We start from the raw sequence: 25,924 nt of genomic DNA, 5'->3' as shown, positions 1-25,924 counted from the left end.
AGTAAACCTATAGGTGCTCACGAAGAATGAAAGGGGAAAAACTATTGGGAACGTAAAAGTCTTCCTAAAAAAAATCTTGCAGTGACCCTTAGGAGGCTCTGTAATAGGAAAAAAATGAAGGAGAAAAACACCTTTTCTGAAATGTATTTTTTCACCTTTGTCATGCTATTGATACCTGGTCTCTGGAGGTGCCAGAGCCGGTCTTTGAGCACGACTCACTGACTTTATTTTGCAGCTTCATGTGACAACAAATGCTGTTGTCAATCAGCCTCCAGAGACGCACCTCCTTTCCAGTTGGGAGCGCACCGGGACCTCGCATCTGGATTTTACGCGTCGGTCTCTCGGTGCACCACGCCTACAGGACTGCCCCCCTCTCTCTCCCTCCTCCCTCCCTCCCCCGCAGCAGCAGCAGCAGCAGCAGCCCGCACACACTCAGCTCTGGGCTTTTGCACGGAGGAGACCTGTCGTCCTCTCTCTCTCTCCCCCCCCTTTTTTTTTAAAAACAGCTCCCTCAATCTGTCTAATCTCACCCCCCCTCCCCTCCTCTCTCTCTTTCTCTTCAATGGCCGCGCGTGGTGTGATTCGCCTTCAGCAGCGCAATAGTTAATAAGTGCCGGATGCGCCCTCACTCCAGCAGACCGCTACAGTACGAAGATGGCGTCGGAGGGAGCCAGCGGGGAGCAGCCTCCTCCTCCGGTACAAACACTGGCAACAGCCGTGCTGGGGAGTGTCGACACGGTAAGACACGGGGGGAATATGAAAGGCTGTGTGTTGTCTCCTTTGTGGTCGGGTTGTGGGCTTTGGAGCGTTTTGGAGCGTTGGAGCGGTCACGAGGAAAAAGAGGGAGAAATGCAGTGCGCATCTATTTCACACAGCGCTCATGAAGCAACAGCGGTGGCCAGAGGGAGCCTGGCGTCTGTGTCTGGAGAAAAACAAGGGGTTCGAGTCTGTGTTAGGGGGATTAATGACTCAGAAATGCTGACACACAGGCAGAATTACGCGTAATCATACATATAAGCAGCAGAGTGGATTCTTTTGTTCCTCTGTACAGGCTCCTTGTCTCCATGTAACATTATCCTGCGTCTGAATCGTGGAGGAATCGTCACTGGCTACACAGGTTGTAGCTCATATACTATGTTGCATTTAATGGGTTAATACGCAGAGCTGTCTGGCTGTTACAATGTTACAATGTCATTTAGCAGACTCTTTTATCCAAAGCGACATACATGCAAGAACAAGAACAACACAAGCAAAGATCTAGACAAGAGGGAACAAGATCAGTAAGAGTAACAAAGTGCTTCAAGTCCATTTGGGTGCAGGTACTGCCAAGCAGTGTAAAGGCAATGCACAAAAGTAAATAAGGATTTTATTATTTATTTTTTTTTTAAAGCTGCTGTGAGGAACTTTTGTTTTGTATCATTCTGGCGCCCCCCTTGTGGACAAAGTGATACCTCTTATCTCTTGTCCTAAACATGCAAAAGTAGTGTTTTCAACAAAAGCCTCATCCTGTTGTCTTTTAACAGTCAACTTTATCAGGCAATGTGATTATTTTCCATGAAAACACAAACAGTCAAATAAAGGCTGTTTCTGAAGCAAGATGTCCATCATCTGGTCTGACACCTACCCCCCTCCCAGGGCGGTTTCAGGCATTAAGATGACAACAGAGAAGGTGCCAGTGTTGCTGCTGATGGACTTGTTTGCTATTGGAGGTTATAAAGAGGCATCAGTATCATTTTCAGTCTGTTTCTCAGCCAGTTCAAAACTCCTCACAGGGCCTTTAATATAAAATAAGGAACATCTACAATGAAGCAACCAAACCATTTAAGACCTTCCATTATCATCATCAACAATTAACATCACCACAATAATGACCAAAGTACCAAGTGCTGGGTCACTCCAGAGCTGAACACAGATTCCCAGAGTAGAGCAGGACAGTGCGAGTCAACTGTAGCTGGACGACATGGTCTGCCACTGGGGACAGCAGTGGAGAACAGTCTAGCTAAGTGCATAGTGCTTCCTAAAGAGCTAGGTCTTTAGCTGTCTTTTGAAAGTAGAGAGAGACTCTGCAGATCGAATGGAGTTGGCCAATTCTTTCCACCATTTAGGGGCAACAGAAGAGAAGAGTCCAGCTAGTGATTTTGAGGCCTTGTGTGTTGGGAGCACTAGGCGCTTTTCAGAGGCTGAGCGTAGCGGGCGAGAAGGGCAGTAGACCTGGATGAGGGGTTCCAGGTAAACTGGAGCGGTTTTGGTTACTGCCTACAGGAGAGGGAAGATAGAAGGTTTGTGGAGGCTGGTGCGTAATCTGCTCCCTGAAAAACACCACATTTGAGCTTTTTGTGTGTGTGTGTGTGTGTGTGGAGCTGAGTGTGCCATTAAGAATAGGTGATACTCTGAAGTGCATGGATCCTCACAGGCTTCCATAGTTTGTAACAGCAGCTTTCCTGACAAAGCTGTGTCTTGCTCACACCGACAGACAAAGTAGTCCCTAACTAGAATTGAGCTTCAGTGTTTACACACACCTGGTTGTGATTTCTAACACTTGCCCTCCTGCAGTTTGCAGATTAGGCTTCTGTATGTGTCAGAGCAGAGTCATGTTACTACTTTTGAGCTGCTGCTCTGGGATGCTCAGACTTTTCAGATCCACCTGTCATTGGATGCAGAAACAAGGCATCAACCTTAACTTTGCACCACATCAACAAAAAAAAAAAGCACTCCTCTGGATATGAGGTAAGACTAAGGTAGGCCGGTGTTCATGTGTGGAGTTGCTGTGGTAGAAACACAGCCACAGTCCCTGAGGTGAGTGGGTGGGTGGGTGGTAGTGTGGGTGTCGAGGTAGTAGGGGCGAGCTGAGGAGATGGCAGAGAAAGACAGAGAAGTGGGAGAAGAGCTGCGGGGGTGGATGGAGGGCAGAGGAAGGGGAGGGTGGAGGCCCTGTTCACCAGACACCTTTCTAAATTGGTCTTAATTTCAGTGACTCAGCTGGCATAGCTGGGAGTACCGTGTCAGCCAGCCCCCCCCTCCTTCTCCGAGCGTGCTCAGTTCTGCCTCGAGGCTACTTTACATTTAGCGTCGAAGTGAACAGGTGCTCCAGAGACATGGGAGCCGGGCAGCCTCTTCAGCTCACTGGCTGCTCTGCCAAGCACACTCTTCCTTCCCCAGGATCCAGCCAACGAAAGGGGGCTTCCGCCTCCATCCCCACCCCCTCCTTCTCCTCCTCCTCCTCCACCTCCTCCTCCACCATCATGCCTGCTGTGGTTAAATAAAGCACTTTGCTCTTTGCTCACCCCTGTCAGAGTCTGTGTTGTTGGCCTGAGGTGGGGGAAGTTTGTCATTTGTGAGGACTCTGAAGGACCGGCCCTCCTGGTCAAGAAAGGGGGTCAGAGGTCAATTAAAGGCACTCTGCTGATCACCTCTCACCCGTTTATCGGAATTCATGTTAGTGCGGCACGCAGCAAGTTCTGTTGAAGCTCAGAGAAGTAACCAAGGTCTTATTCATGTTGTGTTGTAGGCCGAACAGTTTGAATCATGCATCAGTCTCAATCCAGGAGCTGCACTTTGTTTCCTGCGTGTGCATCTGTTAGACCCACTAGTGCTCCAGATGGTTCAGCTTGAAACCTGGCCTTGGAGATAATGTGTATGTGATGTGGTCTAGCAGGTTTTATCTAACCTGTGAGTGAGTAAAAGGATACTATGAGAACAAACTGCAGATAAAGTGATAAAGTGAGAGTGTTTGTTGTCTTGTGGATTGTTTAGATCTGGTAGAAAGCAGAGGAAAAGTCATAGCAGCTCTGTTATCTTCATTTATTTTTGATGCTGATAAACTCCAAGGATATTATTGTTAGTTGTGATTTTCCAGCATCATATCAGGTGTAAAATCTGAATCCTCAAGAAGCTGGTAGCAGCATTGTATTATGGAGCCTGAGAGTGGACAGCACTGGTTATGTGGGAGAGATGCAGGCATGTTGGAGATGTTCCACTAACAAGTGGCTGTAATGTTATCGCTGCCTCTTCCTGACAACAAAATTTCTGTCTTCTGATTCAGGGGGGTTCAAATGACCCTGTAAACTAGATGGAGAGGTCACTGGAGAGGATTAAATACAGACTATTAAAGGGTCAGTTCACCCAAATAGCCAAAGTACCCTTTCACTTAGTTGCCTCTTGCTGTATCCGAACATTCAGAGTACATGTTGGTGTAACTTTTCTAGATTTCTGCAACGAGTTTTGATTGTTGCATTTGCAGCTAAAATTGAACATATTTGATGGACCAGTGCTCAACAAGATCGGTCATGTCCTTAGCCTTTGTACCACAGACTGTATAAAACAAGGACTTAGTCTCATTGCTGTAACCCATTAGTACTGAAGCTGAGTTTTGTAGCCTATTGACGGTGGTTGCCATATTGGAAATGCTGACTCAACTTAACTTTCCCTGAACCTAGCATGAGGCAGAGAGCTGGACCTGAGGCTGGCCTTTAGCCTCCTCGCTAACAGCTAAAGGCTGATTTATACTTCTGCATTGAATCAACGGCGTACCCTACGCCGGGGGTCCGCGTAGCTCCCGTACCTACGCCGTGGCCTACGCACGTAGCTGACGTGCACCTCCTCCAAAATGTGACTCCCCGTAGAGCCGACGCGGACCGCAAGCCCTGTGATTGGTCCGCTCGGCGGCTTTGTCTTTCCCGCATTTACAACACTTCCGGGATCCCGGACATCGGCCGCACATCGGCCGTGTATTTCATCTCCTCCTCTCTATTCTTCATGTAATCATGTCTGTATGATAAACAGCAACATGTATCAGCTGTAGATTAACATAACACGCTCTGAATCTCTGTGGAAAAGTAAACAGAGATCGTAGCGGGGCCGGAAGCAGGCGGCCGGCTATCAGAGAGACCGCACTGCCCTCAGGCGTTTCGGCGGAGAATTGCTGCGCGACACGGACACACCGACACACAAGTATGTGGGGCTCATGTCCGCGTCAACCCCTGCTGCGTAGGGGAGACGCAGAAGTATAAATCAGCCTTCAGTGTGCCCGCCTGTGAGTCAGTCAGCCATGCCTCTTATCATTCAAAACTTATAACCTTTATACTGTCACAAATAATGAGTTATGTGTGAGTAGAGAAATTAGCTATTCAGACCAAAATAGTTATTTGAACCAAGCTTAAGCTTTTGTTGTAAAGTTGGGCTTGTTTGAATGGGTGTGTATGTGGCTTTCGGGGCTTTTGGAGCCAGCCTCAAGTGGACACTCTAGGAACTGCAGTTTTTAGCACATCTGCATTTGTTTCATATCTCAAGATTGGAGGCTGCTTCTTTGTTTGTACATCACATTATTATTTGCGGCTGTGGAGTGGCTGCTCAGTTTTAGAGTCAATGGTATCTCAGTTGAAAGGTTCAATTCCACGGTCCCCATGCCAAAATGTCCTTGGGCGAGACACTTGACCCAGACTTGTTCCCAGTGGCATAGTCAGAGGTGTGTGAATGCATGCGAATGGGATAAGTTAATACATTTGGTCCCCTAGTACAGCATCCTCGGCCATCAATGTATGAATATGGCAGGAACAGGTGAATGTGATGGGTAGTGTAAAAGTGCATTGGAGTGGTTAGAGACTGGAGAAGTACTATTAAAGTACAGTCCATTAACCATTTACCAATATAAATTATAAATGTTATCAAAAATTGTTGGTTGGGGGTTGGGGGATAGTTTCTACACCATCAGCTCAGGGCGGCCAAAGGTGGCCACGGCCCTCCTTTTAAACATGAAAGATGATTGGCCACCCCAAAGTCTTAAAGTATGATTGCCTGCCTTATCAGAGGCGAGAGGTGAAAGTTAAAATGAGCTATTGTTGATTTGCAAAAGGCTGCTAGGAGGTTTCTTTGCATTTTAGTTTGGCACATTTCCTTTTGGTAATACTTCAAATTGAGATTTTTGACCAACATATTCTTTTCAAGTCCTTCAAGATTTAGGCTAATGGGATTGGAATAGTACATCTTGTGTTAATCATTAATGTAGGTAGTTAAAGTAGGTATAATTAGTGAAGCTAGACAGGGTAAATAAATTCTATACATCCTCACATACTTCATGCCACCCCAGCAAAAGTCCATTCCCCGGTTTGGCCCCCTCAGATTAAAAAGCAGGGTTCCCACGCTTCCTGGAAAACCTGGAAACCCTGGAAAACAGTTGACCAGTTTTCCAGTACTTGAAAACACCTGGAAAATGGGAGAAAAAGTAAAATGTCCTGGAAAATCACAGATTGTCCTGGAAAATGATTCCAACATGACTGCGTGCGACCTGACAAGGTTAAAAAAACAAAACATCCCCATTCAACATTTGTGGCCATTTTTGTCATTCAGTTTTATTTAGGTCAATCAATGCACTGATCCTCTGATTATTATTATTACTATTTATTTATTACAGTAAGGCAGCTTCCAGATTTCTTTGCAGGCTCTTTAGTTTTTTTCTTAGCTAATTCAATATTTTTTGAGAAAAGAGAAAGCTGAGATGAGAGATGGCCATCAGTGTTACTTGGTTGCACTAATACAGTTCTGTACATCTGTGGTTGCATTGTTCTATAATTAATTTGCCATAATTTTTAAGCATGTAAGAGATGATTTCATGGATAGCCATAGACTGCACGTCTTTCAATGTAGACTTCCACTGAGAGGAACATATTAGACTATTTAGGAACTAAATTAGGAACTCAATTTAGACTGTCATACCAGCTTGATCATCACTGAAAATGTCCTGGAAAATGATCTCTGTAAAAGAGTGGGAACCCTGAAAAAGTCCAGACGCGCCCCTGCACCAGTGAAAGGCATGTAGGTTACTGTGATTGGATGCACACAGTGTATGCTTCCACTCCTGCACAGTCAGCTGCATTATGTGGCATTACTAATTCAACATGACGGCTCCACAAGTTTACACATATTTATTTTTCCCCAAGAGCTTTACAGTCTGGAGGATTTGCTGCTTATCTTTTTTTGTGTGTGATAATTTTATTAAAAGATAGATATAAAAAAAAATCTGGACCAATTAAGTACAAAACGCCTGCATTATTGATCAAAATGAGAGAATCTTTTTCATATTAATTGAGTGTAATCACCTCTTTAATTCACTTTGATTCCTCCAAATTTGCTCCATTTTCCTCACAACCATTGGCAACCTCTCACAGACTCCTTTCTACAGGCTGTCATATCACACAGCTCCGTGCTCGCAGTAACACGACATGAGTCTGTGGGAAAAAAAAAGCTTTTGCCAGCAGAACAGAGCGGAGGAAGTTGCACAGAGCGAGTAGTTCCCGTCCCTTGTGGCGCTGAGTGAAATGACACAGGCTTTATTAAGTGGACCGGGGCTAACGGCTAACAGCGAGGCCTCGGAGTGTCGGGCCTGGCTGCTCTTGCCCTTGGCGCGCTGCACACACGGCTCATGGAACAAATTAGTCTTTGCTTCCCTCACCTGCTCGCTGTGCAGAAATCTCACCTCACCTTACCTCACATCCCCCACCACCACCATCACCTCCGCTGCCTCTTCTCAGAGCACACTCGACAGGACAGCGTGGCTCAGGGTTGCTGTCCATCAGGGCTCCCTGAGTCGTCCAATTCTCTGAGTGGTGAAAACGCTGCCGGGAAAAAGAGGGGCTCAGGGATCGATTGGACCGCTAGATGAGAATGAATCAATCCCTTGGAATCTCTCCTGGTTTTATTTCCACGCTGGCTTTACAGTACAAAACGTGGTTTGACTTAATAGAAACATGTGATTGACGTAAGACTTTCCAGCTCGTTGTTCTTAGAGAGAAAGGTTGCTACACATCAGAGCGAGCTGACACAAATCATGGTTTAAAAAACAGCTTTCTTGATTCTTCATCACCTGCCTTGATGAAGCTTTTCCGGCTAAAGCATCCAGGAAAAGCTTTAAAGGAGAGAGAGTCTCATGGATTATTCTTCTGCCTGTGTTTCCTTTTGTAAGAACGTGAACTTTTCCCCCTCTCGGTGAAATAAACAACGTCTCAGGAGAGCATAAAGGACACATGGAAGACAGCAGCTCGGTGTAATCTCACATCGGCCTGTTCAAAGTCATACTCAAAAGCGAGGGACCTCTGCCGACGTGCGACTCTTTGATGAAATGGAAAAATCTTGGCTGAGGTTTTGATGCAGGCTTGTAAATCAGACTTAAATGGCTGGCCGACAGAGTGACTGACAGCAGAATGAGCAGGTAGCAATCGGCATGATGTGAGCCAGAGGACGAGCCGCTCCTCGCCTTCCTCCATTTGCCACTCCCGTCTTCGGTCTGTTAAGGTTTTATTGAACAGACAGCCCCGCTGAGGAGCTTCCTGATACTGGTAATGCAGCTGGACGTCTCAGCAGATGGCTTCAGTGTTCGCCAACGCGGTAATTGGAATTGCTCCGTTGCTATCTTTTGGCCTCTATTTTTTAAGTGAATGAAACAGTTTTTAGACGCTCGGGCCAAGAATTTGACTCAGTTTCATGCATGAGTAAACTCCCTTTCAAGGATCCTGAACACAACAATTTGTCACCGCGCTTTGGAATGTGGACTAACCAGATGAAGATGTAATGTTGAAGGATGTACACAAAGGAAAAAAGCTCTGTTTTAACATATTTATGGGCTCAATGAGGAGTAGGCACAAAAAGTTTTGGAGCAGCTTCAGCAGGTTTCTTCAGCAAGTAAAACACAGTGTTATGGCTGCAGTGCAGTCCTCTGAGGCATCCTCCAGGACAAAGTAAGGGCACAGAAAGTGCTCGCTTTTGCCACTGACTGTCTCAAATTGTTGTAAAAAACTGTCTGAAAACATTAGTGAAAGCATCCCTGCTGAGATGGTCCCTGTCATTTTTAAAATCCCCAAAACAGCAATGACTCCAGCCTCTGAAAGCCACCAGACTCCACTGACAAAGAGAGTGATCCTATCTTACACAGCATGGAAGATTCTGGTGTGTCGTATTCATAGACTGTATATTAAAAAGGAAGCCATAAGTGATCACTGACTTTGAAGGCATACATCTTAGAGCTCCCCCTGCTGGCTGCCTGCCTCCTTTATTGCTAATAATAAAATGAATAATACATTTTATTTATAAAGCGCCAGTGGAGGTTTTGGAGGACGGGTGATGTGGTCACCGGAGTGGGTGTGGGCGGCAGAGTTCTGGATATATTGTAGTTTGTAGAGTTGTTTGGAAGGAAGGCTGTAGAGGATGCTATTGCAGTAATCAAGTCTGGAAGTGATATAGGCGTGGTTTAGAGTTTTGGCTGTGGAGAAGGAGAGAGATGGACGGAGACAGGCGATATATTTCAAGTGGAAGATGGCGGTTTTGGTGATGTGACCTTTATTCTAAAGGTTTATACTTCTGCGTTGACCCTACACACTAGTGGGTGATGCTGATATGAGCCCTACATACTTGTATGGAGATGTGTCTGTGTTGTGCAGCAATACTCCGCCGCCATGCTTGAGGGCATTGTGGTCTCTCTGATAGTCGGGCCACCTGTTTTGATAGCCTGGCCCGCTACATTTTCTGTTAACTTTTTCACAGTGATTCCGAACGTATCATGTTAATTTACAGCTGATACATGTTTCTCATACAGCAATGATTACAGGGAAGAATAGAGAGGACACATAGGAGGAGATAAAATACACGGCCGATGTGCAGGGATCCCAGAAGTGCTATAAATGCAGGAAATACAATGCTGCAGAGCGGACCAATCACAGGAGGTGTGCTTTGGCTAGCTGCATAGGCCTCTGCGTATAAACTAGGCTTAACAGATGAAACATGGGTCAACCCTGAGAATTCAAATACACGTCTGATAAAGTTACTGAAACATGGTATATGTCTTTAAAGTTACTTTTTATCTTGCTGATTTATGTCCAAGAGTTCATTGTTCTAAGGTTAGTTTTAATGAGTTGTTTGATTATAAAAAGATGATTGACAGCTCTGTTCATAAATGTGGACTCCTGCTTCTTCACATATTGGCTGCATCAGCACAATATGTCAGTGTCCAGGGAGGCTGTCTTCAGCTTCAAAGCACAGATATGAAGACTCATTGTCCATTCTTTAGATGATCAAAGGTAGTTTTTTTTTTTTTAAGTTATATTTTTTGGGGCTTTTGCACCTTTTATTATAGAGGTAGGACAGTGGATAGAGCTGGAAACTAGGAAAAAGAGTGGGGGGGACGAAATGCTGGAAAGGGGCGGAAGGCTGGAATAGACCATTAGGCCAAATCAGCACCCATTTATGGGCTTATCATGTATCCAAACATGAACATCATTATTCGATAAAACAAACAGGGATTCGAAGGATATGCTTGTTGTTCTTGTGGATGGTTAAATACTTTAATGCAGCTTTATTTATGTTCAGCATGTCATTCTAAGTCTAATCTGAGTCAGTTCAGAGTTAACTCTCTGGATAAATTACTTTTCAATGAATGATGACATTAAAGAGAAGAGTAATTCATTTGACACCTTATTCCCCCATTACTCACCTTCTAATAAAGCAGTCTCTTGCTCTATAAATAACATTAACTTTGATTTCTTATTGGAAAAACAACATTATAAGAAGTTTAAAAGATTACAGATGGAGGTGAAATGGACTTTCCCCAATACAAGCCATACCTTCTTCCAATAAACAACACAGACAGAGGCAAAGCACGTCATCTAAGGACCAGAAAAAGCTTTTGATGGACTTGTGGGGAAGCAGGAAGTGGTCCGGTCACTCCCAATTACAGTCATCTCCACCCGTTCACCCTGCGGTCGCTACTGACCAAATAGGTGCTTAATGACCTAGCTAAATGTAATTAGACCTTAATAGCTTGGAGGTAGGTCGGGACATCTAGACTAATTTGAGGGCTGAGCTTAATGAGACCGGTTGGAGATCCGGAGGAAGTGGTGCATTTCTAATACAATCTTTTTAATCAGCTGCTGTTACTTTAGCATCATGACACATGAGTAAGACAATGATAAGCTCTGGTTTGATTCTTTGAAATCAGATATTTGAGACCCAGCTGCAAAACATGGCTGCATTTAAAAGGATGAACTTGTCATCTAGTGTCATGACTGTTGGCTTATGGATTGGTCCTCAAGTGGAAACTTATTAAATGAGCATAAATCCAGTTGACTGTCATGTTAAGAATTGGATGATTCCTTCTTTTTGTGTAGAGAAGACAACAAGTTACAGATTTGTAGTATGCTAACATACAAATGCTAACCTGCAGTGTTGATCTGTTCTTGTGTGTTTAACAGACTGCTCTTTAATGGTTTTGATTTCACAGGTCACATCTACTTTTTAGAACAACTTGTCTAATGCTGCCGTGATAATAATAAGCTGAACAGTTAGCTTGTATTTTTAAGGTGGAATGGTTAGCTTAATGCTAGGTTCTACATTGGCGGTGGAAGAAGGGTTGTTTAGACCAGGGGTTCCCAAACTTTTTAACCCGTACCCCCAAAATATAGGTGCCAAAGACTTGTGACCCCCACTGTCCCTCATAGAGATTTAATGTGGCTTCATTTAGCTGGTCTGCAGAAAATTAGCTTACCTATATGAGCACGTGGCTGTGTTTCCTGTGCTGTTATGAATTAATCTGCTGCTACTGATGCTTTTGATAATTAACTGTGCACTAACCCTAACCTCAGGAGTTATCTGGCAACAAAGAAAGTCAGAAAACTCATGAAAAAAAGTTTTATTTCAAAAGTAACTATTATTTTTGTCTATCTTTTTTCAATGATGGGTAAAATATGCACTTTTGGACTACTTAAAAGAAAAAAAACATTCCAAAAGTCATCTTGCGACCCCCCCATTAGTGTCTTGCAACCACCCAGGGGGTTCCCAACCCCGACACTTTGGGAACCCCTGGCTTAGACCATCATCAAGTGTAAGAATACTCTCTAACTGGTAAAAAAAATCACCTTATTACGAAAAACGCACTTACAAGCTACTGTTAGCATGCTTTAATCCCTACAGCCTTGCTCTATTGTAGAGTGTGGATACAGTAACGCCAACATCCGATTCATTCAAGATTCTTCCTATTCTACATCTGCACATAGACATTGTATCTAAAGCTGTTCAAGAATATAACTTAACCACATATATTCATTAATTTACCACTTGCAGACCAGTTCATGCAGACCTTATGTGAACTGGTGTAGGCTAATTGAAGCAACAGCTAGCATTAGAATGCTATTAAGCTAACTTTTAGCATTTTAAAGCAGGTTGAGCAAGTTAGATTAAGGATAAGCTTTTAAAAAAAGGCCCCTAAATGGTAAGATGGGTGGCTGGAGTGGTTTTTTTTAAAGAAAGATCTAGAAACTAATCTAGAGTGAACATGAGAAGAGGAAGATTTCTGGACACACAAATGAAGTAGTGACACTCAAAGTAAACCCAAATGAGGGACTTTATGAGTGTTGTATTCAAGTGTTTGAACCGACTCAGCCTGCATTATGAAATGATCTGTTTGTCCGTTATGATCCTGACACTTTGTTTTCCTGGGTTCTGTTCCAGAAATGTGAGTTCAACATGGATAACCTGAGCAAGCCGGAGCTGCTCACCCTGCTGAGTATCATGGAGGGAGAGCTGGAGGCCCGCGACCTGGTCATCGAGGCCCTGAGGGTGAGTACAGTCACCACGCTGCTAACACACTCCTTTACTCATTAGCTAAGGCTCTGCCATCTTGGCTAAACCGGACACAACTCATTCAGAGCTGACTGCCTTTGTGCGAGGGGCTTGAGATGAGACGATAAGCTGTAATTGTGACCCAGAATTGGTTCATATCACATGCTTTAATGAATGATGAATGGCTGTGAATGCGGTATCACTTAGATCAGAGGCTATGGCTTTTTTCCCATGAATTTGTCCAACACATGTGGGATCACGATGAAATATTCTGCCCCACTGTTTCTCTCTTTCTTTTGTTCTGACCCACCGATAAGACGTCTCACTAATTGCTTTTGTTGAATGGGAGCCGGCTGAGCTACTGGTTAGCACTTTGTTTCCTGCCAGACCGGCCACTGTGATCGAATCTGTGTCAGCTGAACGCCACCTGCTGAACCAGCAGACATTAAAGATGACTGAAGTAACTGGTCCTGATCCTGTTGCTCTTTAGTGGCTCCTGAACACTGATTATGAAGCTGTGCTGAAGATCTCTCAACTTGTAAGATTCAGGATGTTTTAAGCATGACTTTTTTTCTGCCCTGTGGTAAAATGGAATTGGCTGCTCCTACTTCAGCTTTCTAGAAATCAGTTTAATACATGTGGTGGTATGAAGGAGGTGATTTGCAGAGCACAGCATGTCATAATAGATTAGTCGTGCAGCAGACGGCACTGATGAAATGTTCTCTGCACAAGTAAAACTAAATGATTCTGCTATTTGTGTCATATGCACTCTGCAGCCCACCTATTGGCAGAGTGATGCGGTTGTGATGAGTTTAATGGATACTGTATTGTTCAGAGGTTGCTGAATACTGTCTCTGCATAGTTTTGGCGTCCTTGTTAACGAGGACGCACATCCTCCAGAGGCACAGGGATGCTGAGTTATCTCTGAACAAACCCTTCCTCTCTTCCTCTCTTTCTGTAACTGGATGTATATGTAGGTCAGGATCTCTGCTTGGTTTGGTTATGTTCTACTTTACAGTCTTCCCAGCCTTTTTTTGATTGGCTGTTGTGCAGCACATCACAGCGCTGGGACTGCGAGGATGTTCTTAATGCTGTGCATTAATTTTTAAAGTTGGCAGGCTTTTTTTAAAACAGCTTTAAGAGCTGGAGCAGTTGTGTGACTTAACTCATCTTGAACTGTGTGTTCTGTGCCTGAGAGTGCAGCACTGGGGCGCTGGTGGCCTAGCGGTCTAAGTGCCTCACGTATATAGAGGCTATAGTCCTTGTTGCAGAAGTCACCGGTTTGACTCCTGGCCGGTTGACCATTTCCTGCATGTCTTCCCCCCACTCTCTACTCCCTACGTTTCCTGTCTCTCTTCAGCTGTCTTATCTCAGGGGTTCCCAAAGTGTGGGTCACGAAAACACAAATGGGGGGTCATGAGATGTCTTCCAGAAGGTTTTTTTCTAAAAAATGGTAAATTTTACCCATGATAATAAAAGGATATCAACAAAAATAGAAGCTAAACTTGAAATAAAACCTTGAAAATAGAAAATGTAATGAGTTTTTTGCCTTTCTTTTTGCCAGATGTCTCCTATGTTTAAGGTAAATGAACACTTAATTATGAAAAGCATCAGTAGCATAGGAATTACAGCCTCATGCTCATGTAGGTAGGTTAATTTTCTGCAGACCAGCTATATGAAGCCACATTAAATCACTTTGAGGGACAGTGGGGGTCATGAGTCCTATGGCACCTATATTTTGGGGTCACGAGCTTAAAAGTTTGGGATCCCCTGTCCTATCTAATAAAGGCATAAAAAAATATATCTAAAAGGGGCACTGGTGGTCTAAGCGCTCCACGTATAGAGGCTATAGTCCTTGTCGCAGAGGTCACCGGTTCAACTCCCGGCCGTGGGGGCGGCAGTAGCTCAGTCCATAGGGACTTGGCTTGGGAACCGAAGGGTTGCCGGTTCGAGTCCCAGCATGGATGAAGTTTGGCAAGTGGACTTGTGGCTGGAGAGGATCTGGTTCACTTGCCTGGGCACTGCCGAGGTGCCCTTGAGCAAGGCACCGAACCCCCAACTGCTCTGGGTGCGCTGGTTGACGGCAGTATCCTCACTCTGACATCTCTCCCTAAGCATGTTCACTGCATGTGTGTGCATTTGTATGTATACACTAAAAAAAGACTAAGTTTAGCATGTCCAAAAAATAGCATGAGTGAAAAAATTGACTTTCCCCCCTGGGGATTAATAAAGTACCTTTCTTCCTCTTCAATTTACTGCATGTCTTCCCCCACTCTCTACTCACCACATTTCCTGTCTCTCAGCTGTCCTGTCAAAAAAAGCCCCAAAATATACCTTTAAAAAAATATATCTAAAAGTGCAGCACTGACCTCAAACCTTAAATTGAACTTTCATTCTTCACTTGTCACTTGGATTGAGGTTTTCCGCTCTGCTCGGTCTATCATCCTTCTTTAAATTTAGGACACCGTGTGCCCCGGTGTCACTCCCTCTCTGCCTCTTTGTGCCTCTTTGTGTCTCTTTGTGTGTCTGGTATTGGAAGATTTTCTGTTCCACCCTCACCATCACTTCACCTTTTTTTTTTTACTGCTAACATTAAAAGTCCCTGCAGGCCCTCATCTCCCCGGTGGATGGAAATCCTATCCAGGTTCAATGAAATTAGCCCCGTCTCGGTGCCCTGCCTGCTCTCCAAAAACACAATGAGCCTGTTTGTTCTGTCGCTGATAAGCTTCACAAAGAGAGATGGAGAGTCTGAAGCAGACAGGATGAGGAGCAGGGAGTGACGAGTGGAGAGAGAAATATAAATGAGAAAGTGTTAAGAAAGATGTATCTGGAGCGAGGAGCCCGGATCGTCAGTTTGTATCAGAGCGACGGCGGCGCAGGGAGGATGTGAGAGGGAGTGAAAAATGGAGGCCTGACATCATCTTTGACAAAGCGGGACAGTGTGACAGAGAGGATTAAGCCAAGTCCCCCATCCACTTACTTTCCAATTCTCCACACAACCCCCTGTCCCCCCTCAAATACCCAAAAGAGAGCATCATCTGGCTGCCGGCTGCAACGTTATCAAACTTCCTGCACAATGAAGTCCATTTTTAAATCATCCCAGCTCGTAGTAGTCGGTATTGGCACAGTTTAACAGAGCTACACAGAGACCTGAACCCTCAGCCCTGAGTGTTTGAGTCCAGGTCCTCCTATCTACACAACACCAAATCCCCCGCCGCACCACTTCACCGCCCCCTCACCAAACGCTCTGGCCAAACTTCCACAGCTTGGCTCGACTGCGACCATTGTTTGTGGTGTTTGGGTATTATTAAGAGTCTTTGGTGCCGCAGATTAATTAGCGTGTGGCTAAAGCTGGCTGAGCCGCCGTATCAGGTTTCAGGAAGAAAGGGGGCCGTAAGCAGATTAGCCAAACGACAGCGATATCACATGATTAGCGTGGCCGACGGCTACACGAGTCACCCGCTCTCTCCTGCGCCAACAGCCTCTCGGAGATCCAGACCCTCAGAGCAGGAAACAAACTCTTTTGTGTCAGAAATCCACAAGTGTAAGAGCGGTTCTGCTTTCACTGTTTTCACAAACGGCACATTTTGTTGTCGGTTCATGGAGAAGCCGCCTGAGTGAAAGTGGATAAACTGGCCAGCCTGAAGATCAGAAGATTTAAGCCTCTGGCAAACGTCCAGCGGTAATTGGCCACTTTACTCAAAGAAGTAGTTTTACAAAGACACCATTGTGTTGCCTTCTTCAGTGCTGAGAATAAAAGAAGTAAAACTCAAGGCCAAGTTTATTTTACATCCTTGATATCTCAAAGAACCTTTACCGTTCCTACAGCTGAAAGAAGCGTCTATAAGCTGCTTGAACAACGGCCTGCAGCCAGCAGTATTCCTACAGTCCATGAAGAGTAGATGAATGTTTCTGTTTTGCTTTCCACCAACTCATGAAATAAACATTTCTTTCTTTAGAAGTTGATGTCTTCATTTCTCAGAGCCTTAACTCCAGGCTTTCTGGTGTGGTTGGTCTCAGTATCTGATTTGGGAGTCTTGAATGTTTGTGTTCGATTCTGCAGAGGATGATTAAGAGCTCTCAGACACGACCTCTCCCCTGCATGGAAACAAAGATTCAGAGCTCATAGAAGCTGCACAGTCTGCTCTCACTACCGTCAAACGTAGTACTTTCGTGGGTGGCCAAACTCTGTAAGAGCTAGGTACCCCTCTAGCCTAGCTACACTACTTTGGTATGCTGTTTGAGTCGAGTCAGGAGAGATAAACTCTGCTCTGGTGTTTGAGGATGATGGATAGGAAACAGGGAGCCTTCATCTGGGAGGTTGTGAAAAGCGAAAACCAAAAACCAGTGCTGACTTTCTTTTGATGAAGTTGATGTACAGTATGTTACTTATTTAAAGCTAAACCAACCTTTATATTGGGTTTCTATGGCGCAGGGCTGCTGGCCAACCTGTTTCCAATGGGATATAATAGGATACGGTACAACACTGTACGATGAGATAAGAAAGGATACGATATAGTCTCAATGCAATACAGTATGGTAGGATATGGTACGATACTACATGGCACGACATGATACATTACCATACAATACCATGCAATGCTACAGCAGAACAGGATGACACGATACACTATGATACAATACGGTATAACATCACTCGATACAACATGATAAAGCAAATATGGCACGACATGGCACGACATGCCAGACCAGATACATTTTGATACAATACAATACTACATGACACGACACAACATGGCACGACAAGTTACAACATGTAACAGCACAACTAGGCATGACATGGCAGGACCAAGCGGCAAACTCCGGTCTCAAACGATGAAGCCAATGCGGAAGTGATATAAACTGCAATACATCGAAAATCCTCTTGAGGCTGGCTGCAGAAACACCGGAAACCACATAGATATGAATGGGAAAAAGACGATCTTTGCAGCATTAATAAACATGTTTACAGCCTGGTTCAAAAAACGGCTTGGCCCTACAACGCTAATCTCTCTAATGGCACACACTGTACGGGGGGTGAATTTTTTTCTAACGTGACGGTTCAGAAGATATTAAGATTATGAGTTTTGCCCAAATAAGGACATGACTGACGTGACTCCCGGTCGGGAACACACAGCCATTGGCTAAGAGACTCACACTACGTCACACTCTGCCTAGTTGAGTTCCGCATTACCAATATGGCTGCTGCCGTCGATTTGCTTCAAAACAGCTCTCAGGAACAGATGGGTGACGTCACGGATACTACGTCCATATTTTATACAGTCTATGGGCAGGACACAGCACGACACGAAATGCCAGACTAGATACATTATGATACAGTACGATACAGAAAGACATGACACAACATAGCACAACAAGATACAACACGATACAGAAAATATGGCATGACACGGCACGACACGACACGCCAGACCAGATATAATACATGACACAGCATGACGATACACGCCAGACCAGGTGCATTACGATACAACAGATACAGCATGACTAGGGATGGGTACCGAATTCGGTACTTTTATAGGTACTGACCGAATTCCGTCGGTACTACCGAGTACCGATTCACGTAAAATCAAACGGTACCATGTTTCGGTACCTGAATGCATCCTTGTGACTTTGAGGGAGTGGAAGAGGAGGTGATTTTTCTATACTTTCGCCCTGTAATAAAGTTAGAGACTGACCGGGTGGACGTCTTTGCTCTCTGCTCTCTGCATCTACGCGGGAGCGCGCCAAACGGAGCCTGCAGCTGACGGGCGCGCGCACTCACTGTGAGGCAGAGCAGGAGGATTAAGTTGTTATTTTTTACAGTCTATGGTTGAGACGGAGTCTCTCGCTCCGAGTACCTGCCCTGTTTATAACCGTTCCTGTGTGCGTGAATGCCCAACAAGTAAGTTGTGTGTCCTGTTTTTATAAAGAGACGCAGAACTGACTTTTCCCCGTCCGCAGGCGTTCACGTGTGTTCATTGATAAACTCCCGAAAGAGCAATTAGACGCCACGAGCACGTGTCAGCTAATATATCTAATCACCTATATAATCCTGTTTCTGTTCATTTCATGTTAAATTAAATAAATATGTTGAATTTTAAAAAATTTGATCTTATTATTAAACAAATTAACATTTATTACCACATAAACACACAAAAGTACCGAAAATTGGTACCGTTTGGTACCGGTACCGATTCCCAGGTACCGGGTATCGGTACCGCATCGGTTAGAATGTGAAAGGTACCCATCGCTAAGCATGACACGACACAGCACAACACGCCACACCATGACACCATACAATATAATGGCACGGCAAAGCATGACAAAACAGTATACAGTACATTGCGATACAACACGACATGGCGTGACATGGCACAACAGGGCACCATACAATTATTGTCCACTTTTAGATACAAATTTTGCTGCTTCTATTGCAGTATAGTTTATGTTTGCACTGAGTCTTTCAGACTGTGTGGCTTAAATGTTTTATTATTATAAAATAATGTAACCTGCAAAAGGTTTAACATTGTAAGTCAAAATTTAAAGTCATTAGTTATTTTTTTTTTGAAGTAATCTCAGGTTACAAAAACATGTAGACACCTTTTTGTAAGCTTTGTTATATTCAGTAAGTTTCTGTCTTCGTGAGGGAGACTGGTCGAACTGATGGAGGCGCCAAATTTGAAGTCTGTGCTTTTGTCCTTCGTAAAAATGACTTGACTGGAAGATGGTTGTTAAAGCTGGTGAAAAGCTTCATAGTGGATATTTCTGGAGTGTATACATTGTGAAATCCACAGAGAAAAACTTCACAATAATCAAATATGTCAGTGTAGGATCTGTTAGACTAATCTATAGCAGAGTCCTGATTGTGAAATGTGCATCATGAATAAACTGTGTAGATAATACCAGAGCTGTTGGTACTTTCAGAAGCAGCTGCCTGCAGAAAGCTCCAGTGCTTTCACTCCTGACTAAACCACAAGCAGATTGTCTCTCTGTGTTACAATGACTGCGTGCTGTTCTGGAGGTGGATCGGGGTAACATCCCCACAGACGCAGCGGTGTTTGGGAATCCAGATGGGTGGTCTGCGTTAGTGCCCAGCAGCGTCCGGCCTCACGCAGACAAGCTTCCTGGGGAGGTCATGTGATCTACCATATGACTAAGACGGCTCATAGAGCTGCTGTCAGCACGGCGCTCATACGTGCTTAGCACAACACAGCACATGCCCTGAGCCATCAGGCTTTCTCCAGCGTCACGTTATCTCCAACCATCTAGCTATTTAAGGCATGCCCTGTTGCTGGGCTTTTCCAGCTCCCCCTCACCCTCCCTCCCTCCCCTCCACACACACTCAGCACCGTTTGTCTTGTTCTTTATCTGTGTTCATCTCTTTTTTGTTCCTGTAAGTCTTTGTTTTTTCTTTTTTAGCAGTGAAGCTCTGCGTCTCCTGCTCGTCTTTGTTTCCCTCTGTCTTCTTATCTCTTTGGACAGACAGTTTGGCAGCTCATTGCTCACCATTACTGTCTCTCTCTCTCTCTTTCATGTATATCTTTAGCATTTCATTCTCTCCCTCACTGTATCACTCTCTCGACTCTGAGCTGCAATCATAATCCGAAATATATTAAAAAACAGCATGAAGCACAAAAAAGCTGCCCCCTCGTCCCTGATAGAGACGGATGCTCCAGAAAGATGTGAGTTCAATCGTGCGCTGTGCAAAATTAGTGTCCCAGAAGACCGAGGGTATAATCTTTCATTTGATCCAAATGGAGCAAAATAATCTGAGAAATTCACTCCAGTGGATGCTCTTTTTTTGGGAAGCCTGTGGATAAAGCTTTGAAACGAACAACATATTTCACTGTATTTTTACATTCTTTGAGGTGAATCAAACATTTGAAGTAAAGTTGAAGCTGCTGACTGTGTCGATCACATGAGTTATACATCATAACAGTGAGATCTGTGTTATTTTGTTGATGTTTTTTTTCTAGATTTGAATAAAAATGAATCTAGAAATAGAGTTAAAAGCAGGCAGTAATGATCAGGGGCGGAGCAAGGGGTGGCCAGGGATGGCCATGGCCACCTCTGAAAACTGATTGGCCAGCCTGAAATTCTTAAACATGATTGGCTGTTTGCCATGTCAGAGGCATTACTTATATTCAAATCAGCTATTGCGTTTCTGCAAGCTGCAGAGACAGTAGTTTCTGTGGATTTAAAGCTGCTGTGAGGAGCTTTTGTTTTGTATCGACTCTGGCGCTCCCCTTGTGGACAAAGTGATACCTCTTATCTCTTGTCCTATACATGCAAAAGTAGTGTTTTCAACAAAAACCTCATCCTGTTGTCTTTTAACAGTCATCTTTATCAGGCAATGTGATTATTTTTCATGAAACATTAAAATAAAGGCTGTTTCTGAAGCGAGATGTCCATCATCTGGTCTGACACCTACCCCCTCAGGGCGGTTTCAGGCATTAAAAATGACAACAGAGAAGGTGTCAGTGTTGTTGCTGATGGTCTTGTTTGCTAATCAAGGTCATAAAGAGGCATCGGTATCATTTTCATACTGCTTCTCAGCCAGTTCAAAACTCCTCACAGGGCCTTTAAATATTGTTTTTTGTTGATGCTTTGACTTTGGACAATCATCTTAATTTTGAGTCCTTAAAGAGTTCAGCAGATTTAAATGTTGACACTCTGTGGAGTTACATTTTTAATGTTAACGTTAGACATCTACAAAAATGTAACATTTGTTCAATTATTCTATGAAAAGAAGTTAAAGTAGATGTGATTATTGGAAGTAACCCTCCTAGGTTTGGGATAAGCCCCTAATGTTTTCCACGCCTGGCCAACCCTTCAACAGTCAGTGCCCCAGTTTGGCCACCCAAGTCAAAACTGTGTGGCTCCGCCACTGGATCAGGTCCTCTGAGGAATCAGAAATGATAACCAAATTTTGTGTACAACATTTTCATTTTATACATCATTGTACATCAAGTAAAGAGCATTTCTTGACACCTAATTCTTGTTTAAAAATCATTCTCATGATATGAAAGTTATGGAGAATGATAAAAAGGTGACTTTATGTTGTTGAAGGCAACGCAATAAAAAATGTGGGTGCACCTAAATTTTGTGCTGGTGCACCTAAAAAAAAAAGTTAGGCGCACCAGTGCAACCAATGCAAAAAGTTAGTCTGGAGCCCTGCCCTCATTTTTATACACTAATGGAACCATAGGTCTTCTTCTGAGGGTTTTAACCAACCATGAACTGTCCAGAGAGATACAGACATTGTTGTGTAACACTATGGACTCCCAGTCTGTCACTGCAAGAGACAACCAGATCATGGCAGCTTTACCCCAGAAATTCTGCATTATTTTCTCATGTGAGATGCCAGGACAGTAACATTGGTATTGACTCTAATTTTTGCAATCACTGTGTCACTAGCTTTGGGAGTCTGGACTGAAGACAAAGGGATGTTTTGGATGCCCATCTATCCATTCATTCATTTTCTTAACTGCTTATCCTGTTCGGGGTCACGGAGGGGCTGGAGCCTATCCCAGCTGTCATTGAGCGGAAGGCAGGGTACATCCTGGACAGGTCGCCAACCTATCACAGGAAAGACAGACAACCATGCACTCACACTCACACCTACGGGCAATTTAGAGTGACCAATTAACCCTGCATGCACGGGGAGAACTTGCAAACCAGGACTGGAACCAGGAACCTTCTTGCTGCAAGGCAACAGCACTAACCACTGCGCCACTGTGCAGCCAAACAGATGTTTTAGATGATAAATAGAAACGTTTGGTGTGACATTGTTAAATTTGTCCGTTTAGAGTGCGTGATTTTTAAGGTCATAGCTGTGTACCAGGATTTTGTTGCTGTTTGTTGGTGTTTTTTTTTTTTTAAAGCAGTGAGTAATGAGGTGGCTGAGGCTCAGTGGGAGACCAGGTCGTCTCGGTTGTTTCCCACATGTCGAAGTGTCCTTGAGGCGAGACACTGAACCCCTGGTTTGTCCCCAAAAAAACTCAGCCTGCAGGGTGTGAATGTGTGTGAAAGATTAGATCAGCACTGGTGGACAGAGTGGCACATGGCAGCCTCTGGAACCAGTGTGTGAATGTGTGTGTGTGTGCGTGTGTGTGAAAGGGTGAATGTGATATGTGGTGTGAAAGCACCTTGAGCGGTTGAAGGAATAGAAGAGCGTCGTGTAGAAGGGCAGCACATTGACCGTTTGCTGTCCTTATAATTCCTCTGTATAACACTCTAAATGCCTCATATTGGTATCACAAGGAAGATATGGAGGAGATAAATATTTATATTTTTGATTCAGATATTTGTTCAGATGAAGAGGGAAAATGAACGTTTAAAAGCTTAACTGGATATTAAAGGGTTAACATGCAGAAATGACATACGAGACAACCTCCTTGCCTCCTCTTCCTCTCTTTTCCATGCTCCAAAATCAGGTCTACACTTCTCAGGTTAACTCTCTCTCCAGATACACACACAAGCCAATCAGCATCCTGTTCTGATCGGCTGGCTGCGTAGCAACCAGACCCCCCCCCCCTTTAACCGGGACCCTTCTTCACAAGCTCCCAGGGCTCGTGTTTCACTGCCACCCACTGACATGACACTCAGGAATGAGGCTACAGAAATTCAGAGAGTCTGAAGCCTCAACAACACCGCCGTCACCAAGCTACCCCCCCCCCCCCCCCCTCTCATTTGAGGGGAAGTGGTACGGCCCGCTTGTGGTCGTCTCTGGAGGAAGACGTTCGTATGACAGAAGATGTTTTTTTTATATCTTCTGGGTGGGCTGCTGCTTTTTGAAGGACTGTCAGTCAACGCACGAGACTGATCCAGTCCCCGGGGATGGACTGTCTCAGAGTTGAAAGAGCATGTCTGAGAGTGTGTGTGTTTGTGTACGTGTGTATGCATGTATAATGTATGTGAGGCTGTGACAGAGAATTATTTTATATCTGCAAGTCTGGCAGTTGTTTTTTGAGTACACACTGATTTAATTTAGTATTTCTGCAAAGCGCTGACCTAAATGACTTAAATGGGATGCATAAAAGCAAAGATTAGTTGAACTTTATCTGTTCCTGTTGCTCTTGAACTTTTTGCATCCAACCACGGGACTCTGAAGAACATTATGTGCAAGATCACATGACCCAGACACGAAACATGAACACTGTAGTTTTGCAGAATAGTTGGTTGTTATTGAATGAGAGATAAAGAATTGTTGGGAGCTCAGCCCCTAAAGGTAATGTCAGTTTTGATCAAAGTGTTATAAAAAGGAACAAAAAGGAAAGAATCCTCTGGCACTTGTAAGTAAAACTGGGTGTGATTGTATAATTTATAGCCTACTCTGTCTTCTAAATCAGAGCTGGGCAGGAAATCCATTTTTTATCCACCCATCTATCCCTCATACTCTGCTCAGGGTTGCAGGAGCAGGAGCTGACAGGTCGCCGGTCACCCACAGGGCCGACACATCTGGACTGAATCCGCACAATTTCACACCCATGTTCAAATTTGAGTCACAAATTAGCTGAATAAAGATTTGTTTAGTCTGCACAAACACGAGGAGGACATGCAAACTCAACACTTAGACCCCAGCTCAGTGTCGAGTTAAAACCAGGGAGCGTCTCGCAGTGACCGCTGCATATCTGTGCCGCCCTTCTAGTTTTAAAAATACATTCAAACTGTCTACAAGAGAGAATCTGTGTTCACTTCAAAGAGGAGGTGTCATGCTCTTCTCTGATAGCTTTGTAGCAGTTATTGCTCAATTAAATCTTTACTTATCTCAGATAATTTTTGGAAAAACCTTTATTTTAGCCTCTGTCTGGAACTTTTCATATCATCTACCTAAGGCCTTCCCCTTATTCTAGAACACAGCATTGTTGCAATGCTACAAAGTCTTGCTAATGACTTAACCTGGTCTTTCCCTATTCAAAATGACAAATCATGAAACGTGGCGATGTGTTTTGGACTCTAAATGTGCTCCAGAAGCAGGATGCTTCTGTTTGGCAGGAAGTACGTTTGTTATGCCCTTTTAAGGAGGTTCACCAATCAGTGATGTCACAAATTGAGCAACTCTCGTGTGACTTTTTTGACAAGCCGTTCAGTGCATTTTGGAGTCTCTTATGTTTTGGACCCTAATTGGGCTCCAGAAGCAGGACGTTTCTGTTCGGCAGGAAGTACCTTTGTTATGCCCTTTTAAGGAGGTTCACCAATCAGTGATGTCACGAATTGAGCAACTCTCGTGTGACTTTTTGAACAAGCCGTTCAGTGCATCCTGGAGTCTCTTATGTTTTGGATCCTAAATGTGTGCCAGAAGCAGGAAGTTTCTGTTTTGCAGGAAGTACGTTTGTCATGCCCTTTTAAGGAGGTTTGACAATTGGTGATGTCATGGTTTGAGCAACTCTCGTGTGACTTTTTGAACAAGCCGTTCAGTGCATTTTGGAGTCTCTTATGTTTTGGACCCTAATTGGGCTCCAGAAGCAGGACGTTTCTGTTCGGCAGAAAGTACATTTGTCATGCCCTTTTAAGGAGGTTTGACAATCAGTGATGTCACGAATTGAGCAACTCTTGTGTGACTTTTTGAACAAGCCGTTTAAGAGCACCCTAGAGTCTCTTAGGTTTTGGACCCTAAATGTGCGCCAGAAGCAGGGCGTTTCTGTTTGGCAGGAAGTATGTCAGTTATGCCCTTTTAAGGAGGTTCACCAATCCGTGATGTCACGAATTGAGCAAATCTCGTGCCCCTCTCACTGAACTCTCTTGTGACTTTTTGAACAAGCCGTTCGGAGCATCCTGGAGTCTCTTATGTTTTGGACCCTAAATGTGCGCCAGAAGCAGGATGTTTCTGTTTGGCAGGAAGTACGTTTATTATGCCCTTTTAAGGAGGTTCACCAATCTGTGATGTCACGAATTGAGCAAATCTCGTGCCCCTCTCACTGAACTCTCATGTGACTTTTTGAACAAGCCATTCAGAGCATTCCTGGAGTCTCATCGTGGGATTACTCCAACACAAGTTTACCCCACAATTTGAAATTTGACCCATGTTTAATGTTGACATCCAACCTTTTAGATATATTTGTTTATAAAATATGAAAAAAACACAATACCACATCTTGAACTCATGCTCCCCTGAGCTTCTGCAGCTCAGAGTAACAAGAGCGTTCTCTTAGGACACAGACAAAATGTTAAATGCAAAGTACATGCTCATGTTAATGCAAATAACTTCAAAGCAGACTCCCCAGTGGTGTTACAGCGTCTGGTTTTGCCTAAAACATGAGTCTAAAGTCTGTATCTGAAAGCAGAAGCACAACTTATGTATTCCAGTGTCTCATACAGC

The 25,924-nt window shown here is 44.1% G+C and overlaps 1 protein-coding gene across 1 annotated transcript in view; it reads left to right on the top strand.

Annotated features, from left to right (window-relative positions):
* The first annotated feature begins 394 nt into the window (after window positions 1-394).
* Window positions 395-25,924, top strand: part of cttnbp2 (cortactin binding protein 2) — a 149,978-nt gene continuing 124,448 nt past the window's right edge. Inside the window, exons 1-2 of the mRNA XM_034686401.1 lie at window positions 395-738; window positions 12,490-12,597. Of these exons, the coding sequence (XP_034542292.1) occupies window positions 655-738; window positions 12,490-12,597 (192 nt within the window). The 5' untranslated portion in view covers window positions 395-654. The remainder of the gene's footprint in view (window positions 739-12,489; window positions 12,598-25,924) is intronic.

The sequence above is a fragment of the Notolabrus celidotus genome, chromosome 6 (assembly GCF_009762535.1).
Source record: "Notolabrus celidotus isolate fNotCel1 chromosome 6, fNotCel1.pri, whole genome shotgun sequence".
NCBI classification, from domain to species: domain Eukaryota; kingdom Metazoa; phylum Chordata; class Actinopteri; order Labriformes; family Labridae; genus Notolabrus; species Notolabrus celidotus.
The sequence above is the reverse complement of the archived record's forward strand: the minus strand, read 5'-3'. Positions and strand labels throughout refer to the sequence as shown.